This window comes from Glandiceps talaboti, chromosome 7 (assembly GCF_964340395.1).
Source record: "Glandiceps talaboti chromosome 7, keGlaTala1.1, whole genome shotgun sequence".
Taxonomy (NCBI): domain Eukaryota; kingdom Metazoa; phylum Hemichordata; class Enteropneusta; family Spengelidae; genus Glandiceps; species Glandiceps talaboti.
In genome coordinates, this window is record NC_135555.1 from 26,958,459 (window position 1) to 26,980,178 (window position 21,720).

Sequence of the window (21,720 nt, forward strand, 5' to 3'; positions counted from 1 at the left end):
GCTAGTATATTTATTCAAGATAAATATGTTTACTTTGTTGCTAAATGCGCCGTTCAAAAGGCGACATCAGTGAGTATAGTCGAGTATAGTGGGCTATAATATACTGTCGACGCCATGCCTGTCAAAGATATTGTAATGCTTCTCCTCGGCAAATAATTAAAAAAATCAGATAAATAAATTGAAACACGCGAGCGACATTACAAGTGTTTATGTATATCTACACTGTAGTCTAGCCGTTTTGATTTATTTTGCCATAATATGAGGAGATAATATTTTAGCATTTATACCCACAGACACTGCCAATTAGTCAGAAAGTGTGAGTAAATATCGGTAAATGTTGGTTAATAAGACATGTAGAGTGTAGTTTTTGTTTACTGATGTCTGTTACAACCACTAGCAATGTATTTTTTCACAATGGTGTTGAGTTTTGTTCACCTAGTGACTACGCTCGTCATAGTCTTAGTGCTAACGTGTACCCCTTATGACGTCATAAAATCCCGTTGTCGAGGTGGGACCAGAAATACCCGAAAACTCTCGAAGTAAATCCGAAGGGAAGTGACTGAAAAAAGGTCATTTTAAGGTGTTTGCAGACGCTTTTGAAAAGGTTTAAAACCAGAATGCATTTCACAAACATGTAGTCTAGCAAATTAGCGATAGTGAATCTGAGCATTTTGAATCACCTTTAAGAAAAAAGCACACAGCTAAATCACAATCCGGGGTGCATGTGTTCTGTAAATCACCTCTCCAGAGACACCCTATACACCCCTAAGAACATTCCCACCAAATTTCAGACCAATCTGCTCTGTAGTTTTTAAGTTTTAAGTTTTTTGACCAAAAATGACGTTGTTTTACCCAAATCACATACCTGTGGTGCAATCATTTTGATTTGAACAATTTCTCAACTACACACCAAAGGTAATGTCCCCACCAAATACCATGGTAATTAGTCTGGTGGTTTTTGAGTTTAAGTCGTCCACACACTCACACACCCACACACACCCACACACCCCCCCCCCACACACACACACACACACACACACACACACACACAAACACACAGACTGACAGACAGACAGACAGACAGACGGACAGACACCGCAACATGCCTATAGCACTACTGAACTTTATATGTGTGGGTGGTAATGGTGGAGTAGAAATATTCTCACTTTTTCACTTTTGACCACAGCACCCACCCACAACACATGGGGGAATTATGATGGAAAGTACACCTGTAGAAAAGTACCACACTTGTACGTTTCATATAACTTGCTGAGCAGGGATGGGATGCAGGTACAAGTACAAGGTCAGCTTTACAATAAAACACCCTTCATAAGAGTTTTATTATTTTCAGTATGCAAGGCTGGAAGGAAGGTGAAGGAAAGCATGTTTACGTCCCATAAGGGGAGGTTATGTTATGTTTTTGTCTGACTGACTGACTGACTGTCTGTCTGTGTGTCTGTCTGTGTGTATCCATACTTACTTTTCAGCTTGGTCAGGAAACTTGATTCTCATCTCCTGATTTCTATACACTTTTTTTTCAAATGACAGAAGTACTCTTCTTAGAGAGGTTTCATCAAGTCCTTCATCCTGTCAAAAATACAGAGATTCAGGTATTAGTATCACTTTCTTCAAAATCACAAATTCTTTCATTTAAATGTTGGATTCACCTCTGACTAGTCAGTCTAACCATTTGTTGTCACTTTACTCAAGAAAGTTCCATTTCATTGAAATGAAAAATCTCCTTATAATTTCAAAATGACAACCAAGTATTACATGAACTCCACAGGAAAAATTTACTTTCTTTTGAAGCCAGAAAATAAACAACCAAATTTCTAGATTTCAAAAGCATTCTAGGATCTTTGACTTTAAAACAAGCGACTATCGGTCAGAATAGCTCCCCTGTTTTTGTTGTTGTTGTTGTTGTTGTTGTTGTTGTTTCATTTCATCATGCCTATAGCACTACTGAACCTCAGTTCCGTTGTGCTAAAAACAAGTCACTGAGGAATGACATAGTCCCCGCTATGATTGGGTTTTAAGGAATTATCACTACTCTGATCACGCAACAACACTTGTGAACCTAAATCAAACAGACTTAGATATGTTGTGTCTGCTTGTTGGACATGGAACATGCCTACAACAATAAAGGATGGGTCGGGTATGGGGGATCGTATCACGACGAAAATGGATATGCACATGTATGTCATAGAACACTGTCCTAATACCAACTTTGAATGAGATCTGTTCAAGCATGTCTGAGTTATGGCTTTGGACATGGAAAATTCACAAACAAAATGGCTGCCAGGTAGCCATATTGGATCGTATCACGATGAAAATGGATATGCACATGTATGTCATAGAACACTGTCCTAATACCAACTTTGAATGAGATCTGTTCAAGCATGTCTGAGTTATGGCTTTAGACAGGGAAAATTTGCAAAAATTGGCAAACAAAATGGCTGCTAGGCGACCATATTGGATCGTATCATGAAACAAATTGATGTGCATATGTATGCCATTGTATGTTGCCCCTGTACCAAGTTTGAAAAAAATCGGTCCAGGCATCTCCAAGAAACGGCTGCGGACGGACGGAACCCAATCCATAAGACTAAATATGTAGCAGAAACATTGTCACTTAGAAAAAAATATAACAAGGGATCGGACCACAAGGGACTCTTTGGATTAGGCAAGAACTACATGTAACCGATATGTGTGAACAACCACTAATATGTTGATAAACTACTTGGGTTGGATATACCAAATGCTCCTCTCAGGTAAACAAACATATTCCGTTACACATGCACAAACCTACTTTTGTAGCGTGAGCAGCTAGCCTGGTTGGACCTTGGGCTTGTAATTTCAGCCCAATCTACTTGATAGTATTGGAATTAAAGATTTTTGAACAAAAAAGATACATTTTAGCCCAAATTTACATATTACAGATGGAATCATGTCATCAATAAATCTTAATTTACATACCCCTAAGAATGTTCTCACCAAATTTCAGACCAATCTGCCCAGTAGTTTTTTTTGAGTTTAAGTCTTTTGACCAAAAATAACACACCTGTGATGCGATCATTTTGCTTTGAACAATTTCCCAACTAGACCCCAAAAGTAATGTTCCCATCAAGTACCAAAGGCAATTGGTCTGGCGTTTTTTAAATTTAAGTTGTACACGCACACGCACATGCGCGCACGCACACACACACACACACACACACCGCAACATGCCTATAGCACTACTGAACCTTATCAGTCCAGATGTGCTAATAAAATCAAAATGTCTCTTGGAGACACATGTAGTATGATGGACCTCTCTCAATCCTATTTCTCCCAACTACATGTAGTATGATGGACCTCTCTCAATCCCATTTCTCCCAACTACATGTAGTATGATGGACCTCTCTCAATCCTATTTCTCCCAACTACATGTAGTATGATGGACCTCTCTCAATCCCATTTCTCCCAACTACATGTAGTATGATGGACCTCTCTCAATCCTATTTCTCCCAACTACATGTAGTATGATGGACCTCTCTCAATCCTATTTCTCCCAACTACATGTAGTATAACTTGTTTACAAAGAATAACCCCTGGGAGAAAGAGAATTAACAAGTAGCATGATTAGGGAGTCCAACTGTTTAATATTATTTACATTATCCACTGTGGCATCAAAGCTGCCATCGTTAGAAAACACCAAAATACATACCTCTGGTTCTTCTTCAACCATTTTCAAAATCCTATCCTTTTCTTCTTTACTTAAACCTCTTTCTCCACTTCCTGATGCAAGCACTGCTGGTCCACCTTCCCTTCTAATTCCTCGGTCTCGTATCTTGGTACCAGGACGTTTTTCTGTCTGTCCATTCTCTTCTCGTTTCCTTTTCAAGGGTTTGTCAGGCTACAAATTGAATGTGGACTTACATTTTGGGTTTTGTTTTTGTTTTTGATTTTTTTTCTGCAGGAAATTGTGTATCTAAACTTGATACAATACTGTCTTTTGGGGATATTTTTAAAAGTTTAGATCAACATTTCTTAAGTTAAACTTTAAACATGAAACTGCCATATATAAAGAGGATTATGGGTAATCTATGCAAATGCGGGAAATTCAAACTGTTGTACAGAGCACTAGCTTCATGGTGTTGTTTTCAGCATTTTTTCTAGCACAGTGTACTGGTCTTTGCATCTATGCATGTGATTTTAAATATTTGCCACCACGCTTCAGAACGTAATACGCATGTGTACTCTATGCTTGAATTTTCTGTGACCAAAAACATCAATATATGCTTCGTCTAGCATACATTCCTACATGTAAAGTCACATACAACAAAATGCAGCTACTCTGGATACCTATTCCGCCTGTGTCTACTTATAGCTGCAATAATTGTAGCGTTTGATCTGATTTAGGAATCCCCTGCAGCACAATCGACGCCCCAGTCTCCCCCCCCCCCCCCCCCGTCAAAAACGACTGCCAAAAATGCGAAACAAGACAATTTTGAAAACAAAGGTCGTTGATCATGCGGTACATTTGCCGAGATCTCGTAGCCGGCCGTTTTTGATGGGGGGGGAAAGGGCAGACCGGGGCGTCGATTGTGCTGCAGGGGATTCCTAAGAAGTGTTGCGGTTAGGAAATGTCAGATTTTCCGTAGGTAGGTCGATATTTTGACGAAAATAAGGGTTGAGACGTGCGATACCGATTCGCATCGCATCAGCTGATTGGAATCCCTGCACTAGGTAGGAATGGTATGGGTTAAACACTAAAACTTAAAAAGTCACCAAAACAGACGAAAAAAAACTCAAAACCGCAGCAAGACGCTGCAATTATTGCAGCTAAATCAAACGCTACAATTCCTCTACTAAACGCAAACGCAAGTAGACGGAACCGATTCAGATCTGAATCGCAAAGTTGGGCGGATTTTTCTGCTAAATTACACCTTACCTGGCAAAATGTCGGACATATCCTAACGCCAACATTAATTACGGAGCCTTCAAGACCCAAGAAGTGTTCAGAGGTACCCCAATTCCGTCAAAATCGGCAAATGTAGCAACGCATGCAGCATTTTGAAACGGGCAGTACGCTGACACCTCGCTCACGTTTTCAACGTGGTCTCGTCTATTTGCGTTTGAGGAATTGTAGCGTTTGATTCGGGTTAAACGTCGGAACGAAAAAGGCACAAAAACAATCGAAAAAGCCCTCAAAATCACATCAAACGCTACAAATATTGCAGCTAGTGTCTACCTAGAATAGAATATTATTAGCTCACAAGTGACTGTGGTTCAGCTTCACCAACCACGTGCATTATTCGCTCGTATAAAAACACAAAGTGGACGCGATCGTAAAAACAATTTGTTATACAATGAGATATTACTATTATATCACTACATATATACATAGTCACTTTCTTAAGATAGTACTTTCCCAACAAATATTCAAACTTTTTCCTTACCTGGTACGTCAGTAACTCACCCACATCCATCTTGTTTTGGTTGACGTACATAAAGTTATTGTCAGATTAAGATTCAGCCTCATATTGGATAAAAATCACAATAACTTAAGCAGTCAAACAAGAAATGATGTCGCGTCGTGGCCCCTGGCGCGAGGTCGGCGCAACAGGAAATGAGCCCCCTTCACGCCTGCTTGACAGGAGAGGGATGTCGCAACTTGCAAGGGAAAAATTACCTGAAAATCAGAGATAAAAACTCATCACCATGGCATTTGAGAGGCCAAAGGTCAAAGATTTTAATCTTGTTATTTTAAAAGTTTGTAAGAGTAATATTTTCCGGTGGATGTGAAGCGGGACATTTCCTGTAGTCCCTGTGGTATTATTTCTTGTTTGATGGCTTTCGTTGGGCATCGTCGTGATTTCCATTATTTGAGGCACACTCCCAGGCTGAATCAGACAAGCCTCATATTTGTCCTCTAATCTGAATCATGTGAATCTGATTCTGAATACTATACTCGTAAATGTTGGCGATTTCCTAACTCCAGTGATTGTACATGTTGTATCAGCTAACTACTTTGGGGATAAGAAAACTATTCTATTAAACATCTTGAGAGAAAAATAATCTCCAAGTGAAACCAAATCGCTAGCTTTTTCTTCACAAATTCATCAATTCACTGTCAGGAATATCTGATTCTGTTAGTCTCGGTTACCCAGACTCTCGTCGTTGAGGGCATAACCCCAGCGAGAACATGTGCTTTAAGGCCGGCCGGTGCTTAGTGCTGTACAAGCTCCTTCGCGTGCACGGTGATATGTTTTGAAAAGTCAAACGGGAAGCATCGGAGCATAGGTGGTCGATATTCGACAGCACTGTGTAGGAGCTAGAATGAGTGCAGTTGTTTAACAGGGGCCCTGCGTCATCACGTGACCTATCGGGTCGGACTGGCACAGCGAATAACCTTTCAATTTGGCGCCAGAGGGCGCTCTAGCGAGGCAACACAACGTTTTGTGGAAATTTCAAAATGGCCGAGTAAGTATGAAGTCTTGTCAATTTCAATGCTGTCGCGACGCTTTGTTCACTTTTGAAATAGTCAGTTGGTGTTTAAAGACAAATTACGGATTTGTCGGCAACCCCAGGAAATAATATGTTGCGTCGACACATCATATAGTATACTATTTAAGTAGTTCAGTTCACACATTCGTGATTATTGACTAATATTATTGTGTAAAGCGGCGCGGACCGTTGCGTAGAATCCCTGGTGTAGAATTGGTTCTTGGTCTTTTTTAGCTGAACTGGTAAGGTTTAGTAGTGCTTTTGGCATGGCAAAGTGTCTGCCTGTGTGTGTGTGTGTGTGTAAACAACTTGAAGTCAAAAACCGCTGAACTGATTGCCATGATATTTGGTGCCGGTGGGTCCATTACCTTGGGTGTCTTGTTGGGAAATTGTTCAAATGAAAATGATCTTACCACCAGTTTGTGATTTGGATAAAAAAATGTGATTTTTGGTCAAAAAACTCAAACTCACAAACTACTGGGCAGATTGGGCTGAACTTTGGTGAAACATTCTTCAGGGTGTTTTTACTAAGAATTGTTCATGATATGATGGTCCCATCAGTGATATGCAAATTAGGGCTAAATATGTGTCTTTTTGGTCAAAAATCTATAATTCCAAGATTATTGTGTAGATTGAGTTGAACTTTAATGGGAACCTTCTTAGTGGTGTTTAGATTAAAAATTGTTCATAACACGATCTCATTAGTGATATGCAAATTAGGTCTAAAAATATGTCTTTTTGGTGAAAAATCTATGATTCCAAAACTACCAAGACCGAGCAGATTGGTCTAAAATATAATGGGGATGCATCTGAGCATGTGTAGACGAATCTGTATTTACAACATGATAATCCCATCAGCAATATGCAAATTAGGTTTTAAAATGTCAATTTTGGTCAAATACTAAAGATCTTGAAACTGAATGAGGTTGAAACTTGGTGGGGATGTTTATGGAGGTGTTATTCTGCAGTTATTATTAAAAACGATTGACACAATTGGACCTAGCAACCATGATCATGTCTTTAGCAACAGTGAAATTATGATGCACATTACAAAGATAACAATAGGGATGGGTAGTAAGTGAATACAGATTCAAAACAGGTAGGCAAATATGCCTAGCAACAAGACCATGCCCATAGCAACAGCTAAATATAGTTGTGCTGCAACACCGTTGACACTGTTTTTTGAATATTTCAGCTATCCAGAAAGGAAAGTGCGAGATGCCCAGATGCGGGCGACTATCAACCAAAAGCTGGTTGAAACTGGTGAAAAGGAAAGGTAAAATGTCTTTAGAAGTATTGGATTTGTCTCAGTGGCTGTAAAACACATTTTGATCAAATATGTATATGGAACCTTGAGACTTGAGTCACGGTAGCCAGAGGTCTCGTTAACGTGTTATTTATGGGTATTTGATGCCATATTTGACACTTGGGACATATTTTTTTGGATGTATGCATCACTGAGGATGTGTCATAAACAGGGGACAAATGGGGCTTACTGTTGGCAAACGTACAGTTGTCATCTTTGCTTCGTGGTTGTAAAACAAGACATTTAGTATTTAGTCAGTTCTATTTGTAACTATTTTCTAAACTCTATGTGCAGTGTGACCTGTGAAATTTGAATATGACCCATCATACATGTATGCATAACGTTTCAACAGTTTCATGTGCCCCATGACCATTTCCTGACATGGAGAGCACATCTTGGGTAGTTTAGAAACTGTAATATTATCATACATATCCATGTGATTGGTTACTTATTAACAATAACAGACATGCGTGAGATGTAGTTAGAAAGGGTTTCCATTGATAGCATGGCCATTATGGCGAAGCATCTTCCCTCCATGGGTGAAGTGATGATCAAATAGTGATGATCAAATAGACCACACCGGCAGACACTCTATGCTGAAAACTTCAGTTAGATAATTTCATACTGCCACATCACCATTTCATTCTCACTAAAACTGAAACTTTTTCTATTTGACCTTCGTTAGTAGATTGAATGCATTGTGAATTTACCGTTCACTAGTAGTCCTGCTAGCAGATGGTGCACGGTCTATGGGGCGCGATTTTGACGTTCCCAGGGACAATTGTCAGAATGGAGTCCCGAATTACTCCGTCTGCATTGTGCAAGCAGGACTAGGCTAGGCAACTAGGTAATGTGATTTGATATCTTGAATTGTACAACTACAACATAACATTGAAGCTATATATTATTGCATAGTAGAAGAGTATGGGGAGGTTTTAACTTTGGAGTTATGGGTTGTGCATTTGCAGGAAATTCAAACTGCCATAAGGAGCACTGACTTTGAGCTCGTGTGTTTGTCAGATTTTGCACTGAACAAGTTTTACATGACTCCCACATTTCATATATACGGTCTAAATTTATAGTGAATACAACTGAGTAGAAATAACTGACATAACTAAGTTTGGTAGTCAATATAGCAGGTTTACGATCGAATTTGAGGCTAAATTTGTGTCAAATAGGTCTAGTATTGTAAAAACCATTGGCCCAGTTGTCAATTAGGCTTACAAGTTACACATCGTGGACATTAGATAAGACACTGTGAACAATGCAAATAATGAACATGTTAAATGCCAAATATCAAACAATACAAGCGAACAAAAGGGTCTGTATGCACTCCATTAGCCCTAGACATATTGCTTGAGATGCAAGCTCACATGTGCCAACAATACATGAAAATGATATTGTTACTGACATACAATGATGTTACACTTACAGTGGACCCAAAATGATTCTCTGTTCCTCAGTTTGATCAATATATGTTCTGGGTTGCTACATTCCTTAGTAAAATCATAATTTCCTTCTACAACTTTTTTTTGTGTAGAAGTGTTTTCTGTCAGTTAGTTGTGTCTTTGATTACCTGACGTATCTTGTCTAGTTCCTATACGTATCGACTGTTCTTTACAATCTATGCATTCTGTGGAGATGATCATAATGTGAACTACTAGACAATGAATATGTAGGCATATGTCATTTGTACAAGGTACTAGATACAGATGCACACTACTGTTGGCATTTAGTTGATCATTACATAAATTTGAATACACCAAAATCCTTGGATAGATGACAAAATTTTTTATCATGGGTTACAGATTATATGTAGGTTGTGTTTTGACAACAGAATCAGGAAAACTTCAAAATTGATTTCACAAGTAGCGATCGTAGAGGCTATATCGGCTGTGGCTGTTTTATGATTGATTAAACTTGTATTTCCAAATCCAATATCTTATCTCAGAAAAAAATCAATACAATCACATACATGTAACATATTATGATGAAGTTAGTTCGTTCCCAAGAATATCAGTTTACAATTTCAATAACAAATTTTCACTATGTGAAAGTGTTTGGATGGTGTTGGAACAGGTTCCTCAAAATATGATAATTTTTTAGATCTTTATGTAGAAATACATGTTTCACCAAGACTGGGTGTCTGGCTGTACATATGCACTGGAAAAAACATAGATGTCATGTCCAATCTAACCATGTGGCTTGTCTCCCTTTCTGTCATGTCCAATCTAACCATGTGTCTTGTCTCCCTTTCTGTCATGTCCAATCTAACCATGTGTCTTGTCTCCCTTTCTGTCATGTCCAATCTAACCATGTGTCTTGTCTCCCTTTCTGTCATGTCCAATCTAACCATGTGGCTTGTCTCCCTTTCTGTCATGTCCAATCTAACCATGTGTCTTGTCTCCCTTTCTGTCATGTCCAATCTAACCATGTGGCTTGTCTCCCTTTCTGTCATGTCCAATTTAACCATGTGTCTTGTCTCCCTTTCTGTCATGTCCAATCTAACCATGTGGCTTGTCTCCCTTTCTGTCATGTCCAATCTAACCATGTGGCTTGTCTCCCTTTCTGTCATGTCCAATTTAACCATGTGTCTTGTCTCCCTTTCTGTCATGTCCAATCTAACCATGTGGCTTGTCTCCCTTTCTGTCATGTCCAATCTAACCATGTGGCTTGTCTCCCTTTCTGTCATGTCCAATCTAACCATGTGGCTTGTCTCCCTTTCTGTCATGTCCAATCTAACCATGTGGCTTGTCTCCCTTCTGTCATGTCCAATCTAACCATGTGGCTTGTCTCCCTTCTGTCATGTCCAATCTAACCATGTGGCTTGTCTCCCTTCTGTCATGTCCAATCTAACCATGTGGCTTGTCTCCCTTTCTGTCATGTCCAATCTAACCATGTGGCTTGTCTCCCTTTTTGTCATGTCCAATCTAACCATGTGGCTTGTCTCCCTTTCTGTCATGTCCAATCTAACCATGTGGCTTGTCTCCCTTTCTGTCATGTCCAATCTAACCATGTGTCTTGTCTCCCTTTCTGTCATGTCCAATTTAACCATGTGTCTTGTCTCCCTTTCTGTCATGTCCAATCTAACCATGTGTCTTGTCTCCCTTTTTGTCATGTCCAATCTAACCATGTGGCTTGTCTCCCTTTCTGTCATGTCCAATCCAACCATGTGGCTTGTCTCCCTTTTTGTCATGTCCAATCTAACCATGTGGCTTGTCTCCTTTTCTCTCTTCATAAAAGGTTAAAAGAACTATTAAGGACTAAGTTGATAGAATGTGGATGGAGGGATCAACTCAAGGCATACTGTAAAGGTATTGTAACATTTAGAGAGAGAAAAATTATTTTGATGTCGGAGCTGAAAATTTGGGTCGGTCATTTAATGAGAATAAAAAAAAATAGGGTCACCCTAGCCATAGGTTACTAATCATTCAATCAGAGTGGCTGACATTGACTGAATCATTAACACAATGTATGAAGCCCAAGTTTCCCTACCTGCCTTATGTAGTCTTTTCTTCAGCAAATACCCTGCTTTGGGATACAGTTTAAATGAAATTTTGAGTGATAAACCCCCAAATTTCTTGATACCAATTTGAATTTTAAATGATGTTTTGTTTCCTCTCGCCATTAAGTTCTTTTTGCCGGTGACCAAGACAATCTTGAAGAAAGTAACAAACCTAATTTAAATAACTGTAATATGTCACAGAATTTATCTCAATCCTCAATAAAACCATTTCACAGACATTCTTAATGGTTCCCCATTGCGAAAGACAATTGTCTTTGTTTTATTCAAATTAATTTCCATTGCCAAATGACTACAGAAGTTCTCCAGCTTATTCACTTTACATTTGTACGTGGTAACCAAATCTGCCGCATCTGCAGCATTGTCTGCATACATTGAAATACCAACTGTGACACTTGCTGTCTCACAACCTCTTTAATTGCCATTTTAGGCATCTGGTGCCTAAGTAGTGAATATTTCGCATTTGGTTTATGTTTTATGTCTTTGTTGTTGCCCCAAACTCTTGACTTAGCTCTTAAGAAATGCGTTCACATTATCCTCATGGCAAAAAGTACAGCAACTCTAAGATCATCCCTAGATAGTTTGTGTTACCATAGCAACAATACAACTGTCACAGATATAAAAAAAAATCATGTAGGTGTAAGTCTTAAAGTGGCCATATGGATGAGAATTGGGTATTTATTTTGGATTGTTCATCTATAAAACAATTTGATCATATACCAAGTCTGTGTTTGTTACTCAATAAATGGATTCCTATTTATGTGAAATAACCTATACCAAGTCTGTGTTTGTAACTCAATAAATGGCAAAGGATTAATAAAATGTGTAAAATGTTTGTTATTGTACGTACATTAACAAACTTTTTACACATTTGTTTAGCTTTTTGGAATTTATTGAGTTACAAACACAGACTTGATCTACAGTCTTGATCTTGTTGTTGTTTCACATTGATTTTTCAAGTAGAAAGCCATGATAAAATTGATTTATAAATTAATAATCTAAAATAAAAACCCAATCCTCATCCATATGGCCACTTTAATGACTGTCTATTGTGTTTGATCTGAATATAGAGGTGGTCAGACAAAAAGGATTGGAACATATCACTGTTGATGACTTAGTTGCTGAAATTACTCCAAAGGGCAGAGGTAAGTGTTTATGTCATGTCATCTATATATGGGCAAGCTCAATTGTACAGTTGTTGAATTTGTCTGTTATCATATTTAAAAAAAGAAGAAGGAGAAGTGTATGTGTTTTGACAAATTCATGTCTTTTCTAAAAATATGATTTTTAGCACATCGCCCAAACACAATATAGTGGTGCAATTCTCAGTTAGAAAATCATAAAATTAAGGTTGCAATAACAAGATAAACATCATTTCATTTTATAGCCTAACATATAAACAACAAAATTTCAAAAATGATTCCAAGTCAAGTGTTATAAATTTTATTTTAGAAAATCTAATACACATCCATGTCGATATGTGAAAATGTATGTTACCATGTAAGAACAGAAATAAAATCTGTTTTAAGGTGGAGATGCACAAAGGGAATGTTTTAAGGGTGACATATTTTCAAGTTATTGTTTCCCAACAATGAATAAAGTTTACATCATCAACCCATATATTTTCTGAAAGGTTTTTCTCTCCTCTGAAATGCTATTGTATTTTCTATTGTCTTTGACTGAAAGTGAGAGTTTGTTTAAGGTATGAATAGAGGTGTCTTGATTATCTCAAGGCGCCAATATAAACGCCTCGGAAGAGACCACCTGTCACCCGATTTTCCATTTCTTTGGTGTTTTAGAATGTTCACTTCACACATAACAAAAGTGTGTCTCACTTTTTTTCTGCCATCTGTCGTTCTTTTACAACATGCCTCGAAAGTTGACAAATCATAATGGGAAGCTTATTGACAGATTTTTCTCACTTAATCATCAATTTCACACGTAATAGAGCGAACTTACAAATTCTGAGACACACTTTGTAAGAACAATACCTAAGAAAGCACCAGCGAAAATTTCAATTGATTGCGAGGAAGTACTGTCGACATTGAGACTTTAGAACTTAGTCTGGGGGCTTGAAAATGTAAACAGAGAAAATGCCGATTTTCGAAATACAGCGTAAAATTTGACTTGCAGAAGATTTCCCGGCGTGTCATGCAATAAAAATATCACCAAGCAGTGGATAAAACGAGTCTTCAGTTATTCTAATTGTTGTTTTGATTAATACAAGTGTAGCATCGTAGAAACACGGCAAATCGAGGTCATTCGACTGGAATGTGATACACAAGATCACATTGCAAATGGCGCGGAAGCCCAGTTTATTGACGTCATCTCATTAATTAGTAATCAGAGGCGTGGCCAAAGTCAAGTCCAAGGTTATTATGATGTTACTCTGTCCGGCGGCAGATCCACGGTGCTATCTATAGTGGCCCTGTGTGTCTAAACTTCACTTTTCACGGAATCACTTCCCGATACAAATATTTCGTTTTGAATTTCGGAATAACTGCATTAATTTTGCTCAGTTTCGATCGTCAAACACGGGAAATTTCGTAACTAGATGTAGTAGCATGGCCACTTTCTAAACCACCTTGTTACTATTTCGTTCAAAATATTGTCTGAAGCTTCGAATGTGCGATGAAAGGGGTAACCTACGTGATTTTACACATTGCCACATAAATTAAGTCAAACAATTAGTGTCTGCTTACGTCTGTACGTACACACTCCATTAAATCCAAAAGGGAAAATTTTGCCTGAATTTGGCTGTTACAATGAACCCAAAATCTTTCCACACAGCTAGCTTGCTACAAATTACATGTAAAGCGTTTTCTTTTAGTTAGTTGGTTGGTTGTGGTGTCTTTCGCGTTTGATTGTCTGACGCATTGCTCATGTTGGCATCTGAAAATGGCTAAGTCTTTCGATTAAAAATAACTTTCAATATGTATTGGCACATCACTGCGTATCAGACACATCGACTGATATCGTAGACAGACGAACAGATAAACAGATAAACAAAACATAGACAGATAAACAGATAAACAAAACTAGACTCGAATGTTACGGACGGGTTTGTTTGGAAAATTGAAATCGCCAATAAAAATGGCCGAGTCTGCTGACGAGCGCTTGTCACCAGAACAATATGCTGCTGACAAGCGTGACCTTTGACACCCATTATGATGTGTTTTGGCGTCAAGTGTAAAACGTTCTTATTACCCTTGAAATTGATTGCACTTTATCACATTATCAAACACCATCAGTTCTTAAAACTGTTAATTTACGTGTGATAGCTCCTGTTTTTTCCAACAACCGCGAAGTCCGCCGCGCACACACATGTACACTTCACCGCCTATATGCTCCATGGCCATGGCCGCGTATGTGATGTAGTACTACATGCAACGTGTAAACAGTAAAGGTAATTAATCTAAAACAACTAAAGTTTGTTGCATCAATAACATTCATTATTGTGAAGGACAGGTAAAATGCGTATAGTTTTTGTGGTGTTGCGTGGTCTTTTTACTTGTTTTATCCCATGTGCAGTGATGGCCTCAAAGTAATGACATTTGACCTGAACAGCTGACGACAGCTCACCGGCCGCGCAAGTTAAACGCCGAATCGTGAAATAAACATTAAATCTCAAGTACTATTAAAGCTGGGGTGGGAAACTTGAAACTACTACAGGAAAACGACACGGTGACGGTATTACTCCATTCCGGGACTTAATTGTGTCAAAGGTACGGGTCAGTACTTACTAGCGCACATGTTGACGTCGACCAGGCTGTAGTACACACGTACGCTCGGCGCTTGTCACAAGAACAATATGCTGCTGACAAGCGCTGGTCACCAGACACTCCGAATAAAAATACATAAGCTCAGGTCGGGTGATACTCGCCATTCAGTATAACTCGGAGGAGTACAAGCACGTGAACATTGACTGTTTTCTGGAAATAGGACAAGTCTAGTCAATCATAAAACAACCTTAACCGACATTTTGTAAGAACACGGAAGGAAAATAATAGGAAAATCAAAGACATTTTAAAACCAACTCGAAATCGGAGATGCGAGATACTATGGAAGTATTCCGGAAGTACAAATTAAAGCAAGCTCAGATTGCCCTGCGTTGGTGATTGTTACGTGCATACGCTACTTGTGAAGTTTATTTTGAACCGAGATTTCCTGATTCAGTCAAAACACAGCCCAATATGTAAACCATAAAAAAATTGTCATCTATCTAAAGATTTTGGTGTGTTCAAATGTCTGTAATGATCGATCGACCGACCGAAAGCCTGACGTGTGTACAGTGTACCGTACGTAATGATTTTCACAGTGAGTGTATGCACTGACTCTGTGTCTCGCCGGAAGGTTCTGAAACTAGACAGTTACTAATTCACAGGATTTTGGAGTACGTGATTGAAATGTGTCAGCTTACATTTGACCGTGACCAGCAAAGCATCAACAGTTTTCAAAGTACAAGAATCAGATATTAGGACGTGAGCAGTAAATCTTGAGACGGTGTACGAAACTAGGTCATCAGTGAATTTCGGAAATGTATGGTCAAATATCGGTATTCTTTGAGCGGTTTTACTCGTTCGTTCATATGCGTTATACAGATATTTTTGACGTTATTAACGTTGCGACGTCGACGTCACTACTAGAAGAGAAAGAAAGTTACGCCTGGGATACCCACATCTTTTTCTTACCGTCATGGAGATATCTCCCCTTTTACTTCATATGGTTACAGTGCTAGTGATTCGTGTGTGATCTGAGCATGCGCGAATTTGACACCGCGTATATTTTGCATAATCCTCTGTCAATCGTCTTAGTTGTATGCAAATATCGTGAGTTTATAGTGATAAAATAGGGCTTCTTTAGCGTTTTGGTACCCATGCATTTGTTTACTTCTTTTTTTCATGATTTTTCGGGATTTGCATAACTCAAACCCAGTCCAGTTTTCTCTGAAGAATATTTACTATGGCAAAAGAGCACATAATCTCAAAAATGGTCAAAATAACGATTTTTTGTGCATCTCCACCTTAAAACACATGCTCTGTGATATACAAGACTGAAAATGCAGTGATATTTTACTTGTACATTTTGACAATGGAAAACAATGACAAATTATATCATCACTTTGGTGTGTCAATCACTCAAATATGCACAAATAATGTATATCGGGCTGTCAAATATTTTGTGAGATTTTGGGATACAACTTTTACTTTTAAGTGTTGTCAAAAAAACAACAAACAAACTAAGTTCTGCGATCTCACAAGACAGTAAAACATCTGTTAAATCTATGTTCAATAAAAGAAGTAGCCAGACTTCTTCAAGAATGAAGATTCATTCAATTTTAATGCACCAGCAAATGTAACATGGTACATTTCAAATATAATATCTGTGTGATCCTGAATTTACCAAGGTAATTAATAGTCATCAGATGTAATATGTTGGGTTCAATTAATTAATTCGATATAAGATATATTCAAATAAAATTTGTTTTAATGTGTACGTGATATGATATTAAGCCACCATTGATATCGTGGTCTGAGATATAATAGCCTGTGCAAAGAGACGACCTACAAACAAATGTATTACATATCAAAAAGGAAATGATACCGTAAAAGGAAATCAATCTCGACTGACTTTTGTCCTATGCATTCTGCCTACTGTTTGATCATCACATGCTTCATTGACAGTTGGGGAGAGGGGGATAATGTATCTGGGTATGTGGAAGTTGACAGTTGGGGAGAGGGTGATCATGTATCTGGGTATGTGGAAGTTGACAGTTGGGGAGAGGGTGATCATGTATTTGGGTATGTGGAAGTTGACAGTTGGGGAGAGGGTGATCATGTCTCTGGGTATGTGGGAGTCAACGTTTGGGGAGAGGGTGATAATGTATCTGGGTATGTGGAAGTTGACGGTTGGGGAGAGGGTGATCATGTCTCTGGGTATGTGGAAGTTGACAGTTGGGGAGAGGGTGATCATGTCTCTGGATATGTGGAAGTTGACAGTTGGGGAGAGGGTGATCATGTCTCTGGGTATGTGGAAATTGACAGTTGGGGAGAGGGTGATCATGTCTCTGGGTATGTGGAAGTTGACAGTTGGGGAGAGGGTGATCATGTATCTGGGTATGTGGAAGTTGACAGTTGGGGAGAGGGTGATAATGTATCTGGGTATGTGGAAGTTGACAGTTGGGGAGAGGGTGATCATGTCTCTGGGTATGTGGAAGTTGACAGTTGGGGAGAGGGTGATCATGTATCTGGGTATGTGGAAGTTGACAGTTAGGGAGAGGGTGATAATGTATCTGGGGATGTGGAAGTTGACAGTTGGGGAGAGGGTGATCATGTATCTGGGTATGTGGAAGTTGACAGTTGGGGAGAGGGTGATCATGTATCGGGGTATGTGGGAGTTGATGGTTGGGGAGAGGGTGATAATGTTTCTGGTTATGTGGGAGTTGATGGTTGGGGAGAGGGTGATAATGTAGTATGTGGGAGTTGATGGTTTGGGAGAGGGTGATACTGTAGTATGTGGGAGTTGATGGTTTGGGAGAGGGTGATAATGTAGTATGTGGGAGTTGATGGTTGGGGAGAGGGTGATCATGTTTCTGGTTATGTGGGAGTTGATGGTTGGGGAGAGGGTGATAATGTTTCTGGTTATGTGGGAGTTGATGGTTGGAGAGAGGGTGATAATGTTTCTGGTTATGTGGGAGTTGATGGTTTGGGAGAGGGTGATAATGTAGTATGTGGGAGTTGACGGTTGGGGAGAGGGTGATAATGTATCTGGGTATGTGGAAGTTGACAGTTGGGGAGAGGGTGATCATGTCTCTGGGTATGTGGAAGTTGACAGTTGGGGAGAGGGTGATCATGTCTCTGGGTATGTGGGAGTTGACAGTTGGGGAGAGGGTGATAATGTTTCTGGTTATGTGGGAGTTGATGGTTGGGGAGAGGGTGATCATGTATCTGGGTATGTGGGAGTTGACAGTTATAGAGGTCATGGGTTGTTGAATATATTAACATATATATGCATGCATTGTCCAACCCATGACCATACATCATCTCAATGGAATGCCAAGTCTAAAATGTCTTTAGCTAGACCTTGGATGTTCCACCTGAAGAAAGGTGTAGCAGCAAGACTAGGTTCTAGTGCTTTAGACATGGTGCAGTGTCTGTCCGTCTGAAGGAAAGGCAATTAAATATACATTCCAAAAATGCATTCAGATAATTCGTCGTGTCAGTGCATTAAAGGTCATATCTGCCCATACAATTGCATAGCAGATACGACCTTTCTGCACTGACGTGACGAATTATGCCTACCAACAAGACCATGCCCATCTCAACAGTTAAACGATGGTGTATATTGCAGATATAACACCATGGATACATATAGGTACATGTCGCCACAGGAATAAATCTTCAAAAAATGTATGCAAATATGCCTAGCAACAAGACCACATGATCATAGAAGAAAATTAATTTTTGCCCTCAACAGTTGTGCTACAATGCCATTGGCGCTTTTATTAATTTTCTAGAGTGATTGTTTTTAGTCCCCGCAGGACGAAGTCCGGGCCGGGGACTTATGGATTGGGTTCTGTCCGTCTGTCTGTCCGTCCGTCCGGAGCCATTTCTTGGAGATACCTGAAACAATTTTTTTCAAACTTGGTACAGGGGCAACATACTATGGCATACATATGCACTTCAATTTGTTTCATGATACGATCCAATATGGCCGCCTAGCAGCCATTTTGTTTGCGAATTTTCCCTGTCCAAAGCCATAACTCAGACATGCTTTAACAATTCTCATTCAAAGTTGGTATTAGCACAGTGTTCTATGACATACATGTGCATATCCATTTTCGTCGTGATACAATCCAATATGGCTATCTGGCAGCCATTTTGTTGGCACAGTTTTCATGTTCCTTAAAACCCAATCATAGCGGGGACTATGTTATTCTGAATGACTTGTTAGATGTAGATCACCAGGGTGGCAACTGTGATTGGGTCTCAACAAACACAAAACAGAGCCTTGTTGCCACATCATGATCACATTTTCCCCAGGAGAATCAAAACATTGGCCCAAGTGTACATGTATCAGTGTTTTTGCTGAGTTGTGGGAACATCCAGTAGTAGATGGTAAAAGTTGCTACAAACACTCTCTGAAGTCATAGTTAAAACAGACATTTCAAGCACTAGACTCCCATCGATGTTTATATGGCTGTGCCAGCATTTGAAATGTGGTAAATGTTGCACAGTATCCCGTACTTTATACCATAAATGCATTAATGTATTCTAGTAAAACACTTGGGGATCTACAATGTTAAGTTTTAAAGTGGTTGAGTTTGAATTAGGTGTGTATGGAGAAAAAGGAGGAAAAGGAAAATATTGAATGTTAGATTACATATATTCTTCTTTTCTTTGCAGCTCTTGTACCAGACAGTGTCAAGAAAGATTTACTGCAAAGAATCCGTACATTCCTGGCACAACAGAGTAACATTTGAAACAGTGAATCACAGACAAAACACAATGACATGTTTTATGGACTTGCAAAACACAAATATAACAGCACTTCCCCCTCAATGGTATAAAATAGACTGGTCTATATGATATATTAACAATGAGACTATTCAACTTTAATGACAGGGCTAGGGATGACAACATGTCAAGGGGGATTATTCATGAAGAATAGTTGTAGAGTATTTACTTCATTATGAGTATGAATTTTAGACCTCCCCCTTCCCCCACAATAACTAAAAGTGTCACATTTTTCACATTTATGTTCTTTTCAATTGCAGTTAACTTTAATCATTGTATCATTGTTAATTTTTTTAGAGTACTTGCACTAGTATGTTTTTTGTATAACAAGTAAAAGATGAGATGATAAGAGTCAGTTATCAACATTTACATACTTAGTCTTTTGGCTAGACAATGGCAAAGTCTGCAGCATGTTTGACTCATTGTGACTTTGTTGTTATTTCATGTTAAATTTACATGTAGTATCCACGATCCTAAGCCTATAAGATTAAAGATATTGTCTGTAAATGACTGTTGCTGATTATAATGTTTGTGTAAAGCTTCAGAAAAAAATGAAAACAAGAAATCCGAAGTGTTCTGGAAAGACTAAACAAACCAACTGAAAATTGTTATGTGAGAACTATAATATTGAAAGTTACTCCAATATACCGTATTAAAATTATCCAAAGTTTTTGAGATACAAGTATCACAACTGCAGCATCCAAGATTAGTAAAAATGATGTCTACAATTTTGATCTTTGACACCAATCACATGGCAGTACAGGAAGCAGTAAACAGAAGACAAATAAAACAATTCTTGAGTTCCTAAAATCTACTTCATCCTAAATATAATGGAACTACTTAGACTAGATGACAATGCTGTGGAGTTTAGTTTGACAATGATATATATATATATATCTACAGAGGCTACAACACTGTGCCTCACTGCACCTCGCGTGAAATGTCATCAGCTACGGTTTCCAGATTACAAAGTCCTATTTTGTATGTCCAGTTTATTAAAAAAATTGATTTTATTATATAATGTAATGTAATATCAGGATTTTGTGCCTAGTATATAAGTCATGGTATGTATTGTTATAATACCAGTGTAGTGAGCTGAAGCTGTAGTTTATAGTATTTGCATTATGCAGTAAGATACACTGTCTTGAGGCATCCTAGTGGTCTGCCCCTTTCAGTAGTGGTTGAGTAGTGCTATGACATAACGCCCTTACAATCTATATTTGTATGTGACCGTGTAGTATATGATTGACATGTCCCTGGCATACCATGTATGTATATTTTCATAAATAAAGAGAAGTAATAACTTAAAGCATAAAGGTTGTATAGATGTTGTTGTTTTAGGAAATCTCTTGAAGCCATAAACAAAAGTTGCTTGTTTTTTGTCTTGCCAAAACCTGAGAGTACCTTGTGCCTCAAGTCAGAGCATTACATAGTGTCTCAGACCACTATAAATAGTGGTCTGAGATAGTGTGAATGGTTTGTTGTTGTAAGCTCTCCACATCATGTCATTTTAGATTAATAGTGGTCTGAGATAGTGTGAATGGTTTGTTGTTGTAAGCTCTCCACATCATGTCATTTTAGATTAATAGTGGTCTGAGATAGTGTGAATGGTTTGTTGTTGTAAGCTCTCCACATCATGTCATTTTAGATTAATCTTTCAGTCTAATGAGTACATTGTAGATTAGAGATTATACTGGATATGTGGGAGATCTTCTTTTGTCCGCGGACAAAATAACAGGACGGGTTAATCAAAATTGTTCTAATAAAAACAGTAAATGTCCTCCGGCGTGTACTATATCTATCAGTAAATGTCCTCTGACTTGTACTATATCTATCAGTAAATGTCCTCTGACTTGTACTATATCTATCAGTAAATGTCCTCTGAC

The 21,720-nt window shown here is 38.6% G+C and overlaps 2 protein-coding genes across 2 annotated transcripts in view; one reads left to right on the forward strand and one right to left on the reverse strand.

The window, feature by feature from the left end:
- Positions 1-5,621, reverse strand: part of LOC144437109 (beta-catenin-like protein 1) — a 64,780-nt gene extending 59,159 nt beyond the window's left edge. The window contains exons 1-3 of the mRNA XM_078125961.1: positions 5,442-5,621; positions 3,707-3,895; positions 1,481-1,587 (exon numbers count right to left, since the gene is read on the reverse strand). Coding sequence (XP_077982087.1) covers positions 1,481-1,587; positions 3,707-3,895; positions 5,442-5,492 — 347 coding nt within the window. The 5' untranslated portion in view covers positions 5,493-5,621. The remainder of the gene's footprint in view (positions 1-1,480; positions 1,588-3,706; positions 3,896-5,441) is intronic.
- A 599-nt stretch (positions 5,622-6,220) lies between these two features.
- Positions 6,221-21,139, forward strand: LOC144437491 (transcription and mRNA export factor ENY2). The gene is made up of 5 exons (XM_078126434.1): positions 6,221-6,465; positions 7,685-7,765; positions 11,039-11,109; positions 12,389-12,463; positions 19,724-21,139. Exons 1-5 carry the CDS (start codon positions 6,458-6,460, stop codon positions 19,798-19,800), a joined length of 312 nt encoding a protein of 103 aa, XP_077982560.1. The 5' UTR covers positions 6,221-6,457; the 3' UTR covers positions 19,801-21,139.
- Positions 21,140-21,720: the final 581 nt, after the last annotated feature.

Coding starts and splice junctions, on each gene's coding strand:
- LOC144437491 (XM_078126434.1), top strand. Junction 7,766..11,038: donor GAAACTGGTGAAAAGGAAAG/GTAAAATGTCTT, acceptor TCTTCATAAAAG/GTTAAAAGAACTATTAAGGA. Junction 12,464..19,723: donor AATTACTCCAAAGGGCAGAG/GTAAGTGTTTAT, acceptor TTTTCTTTGCAG/CTCTTGTACCAGACAGTGTC.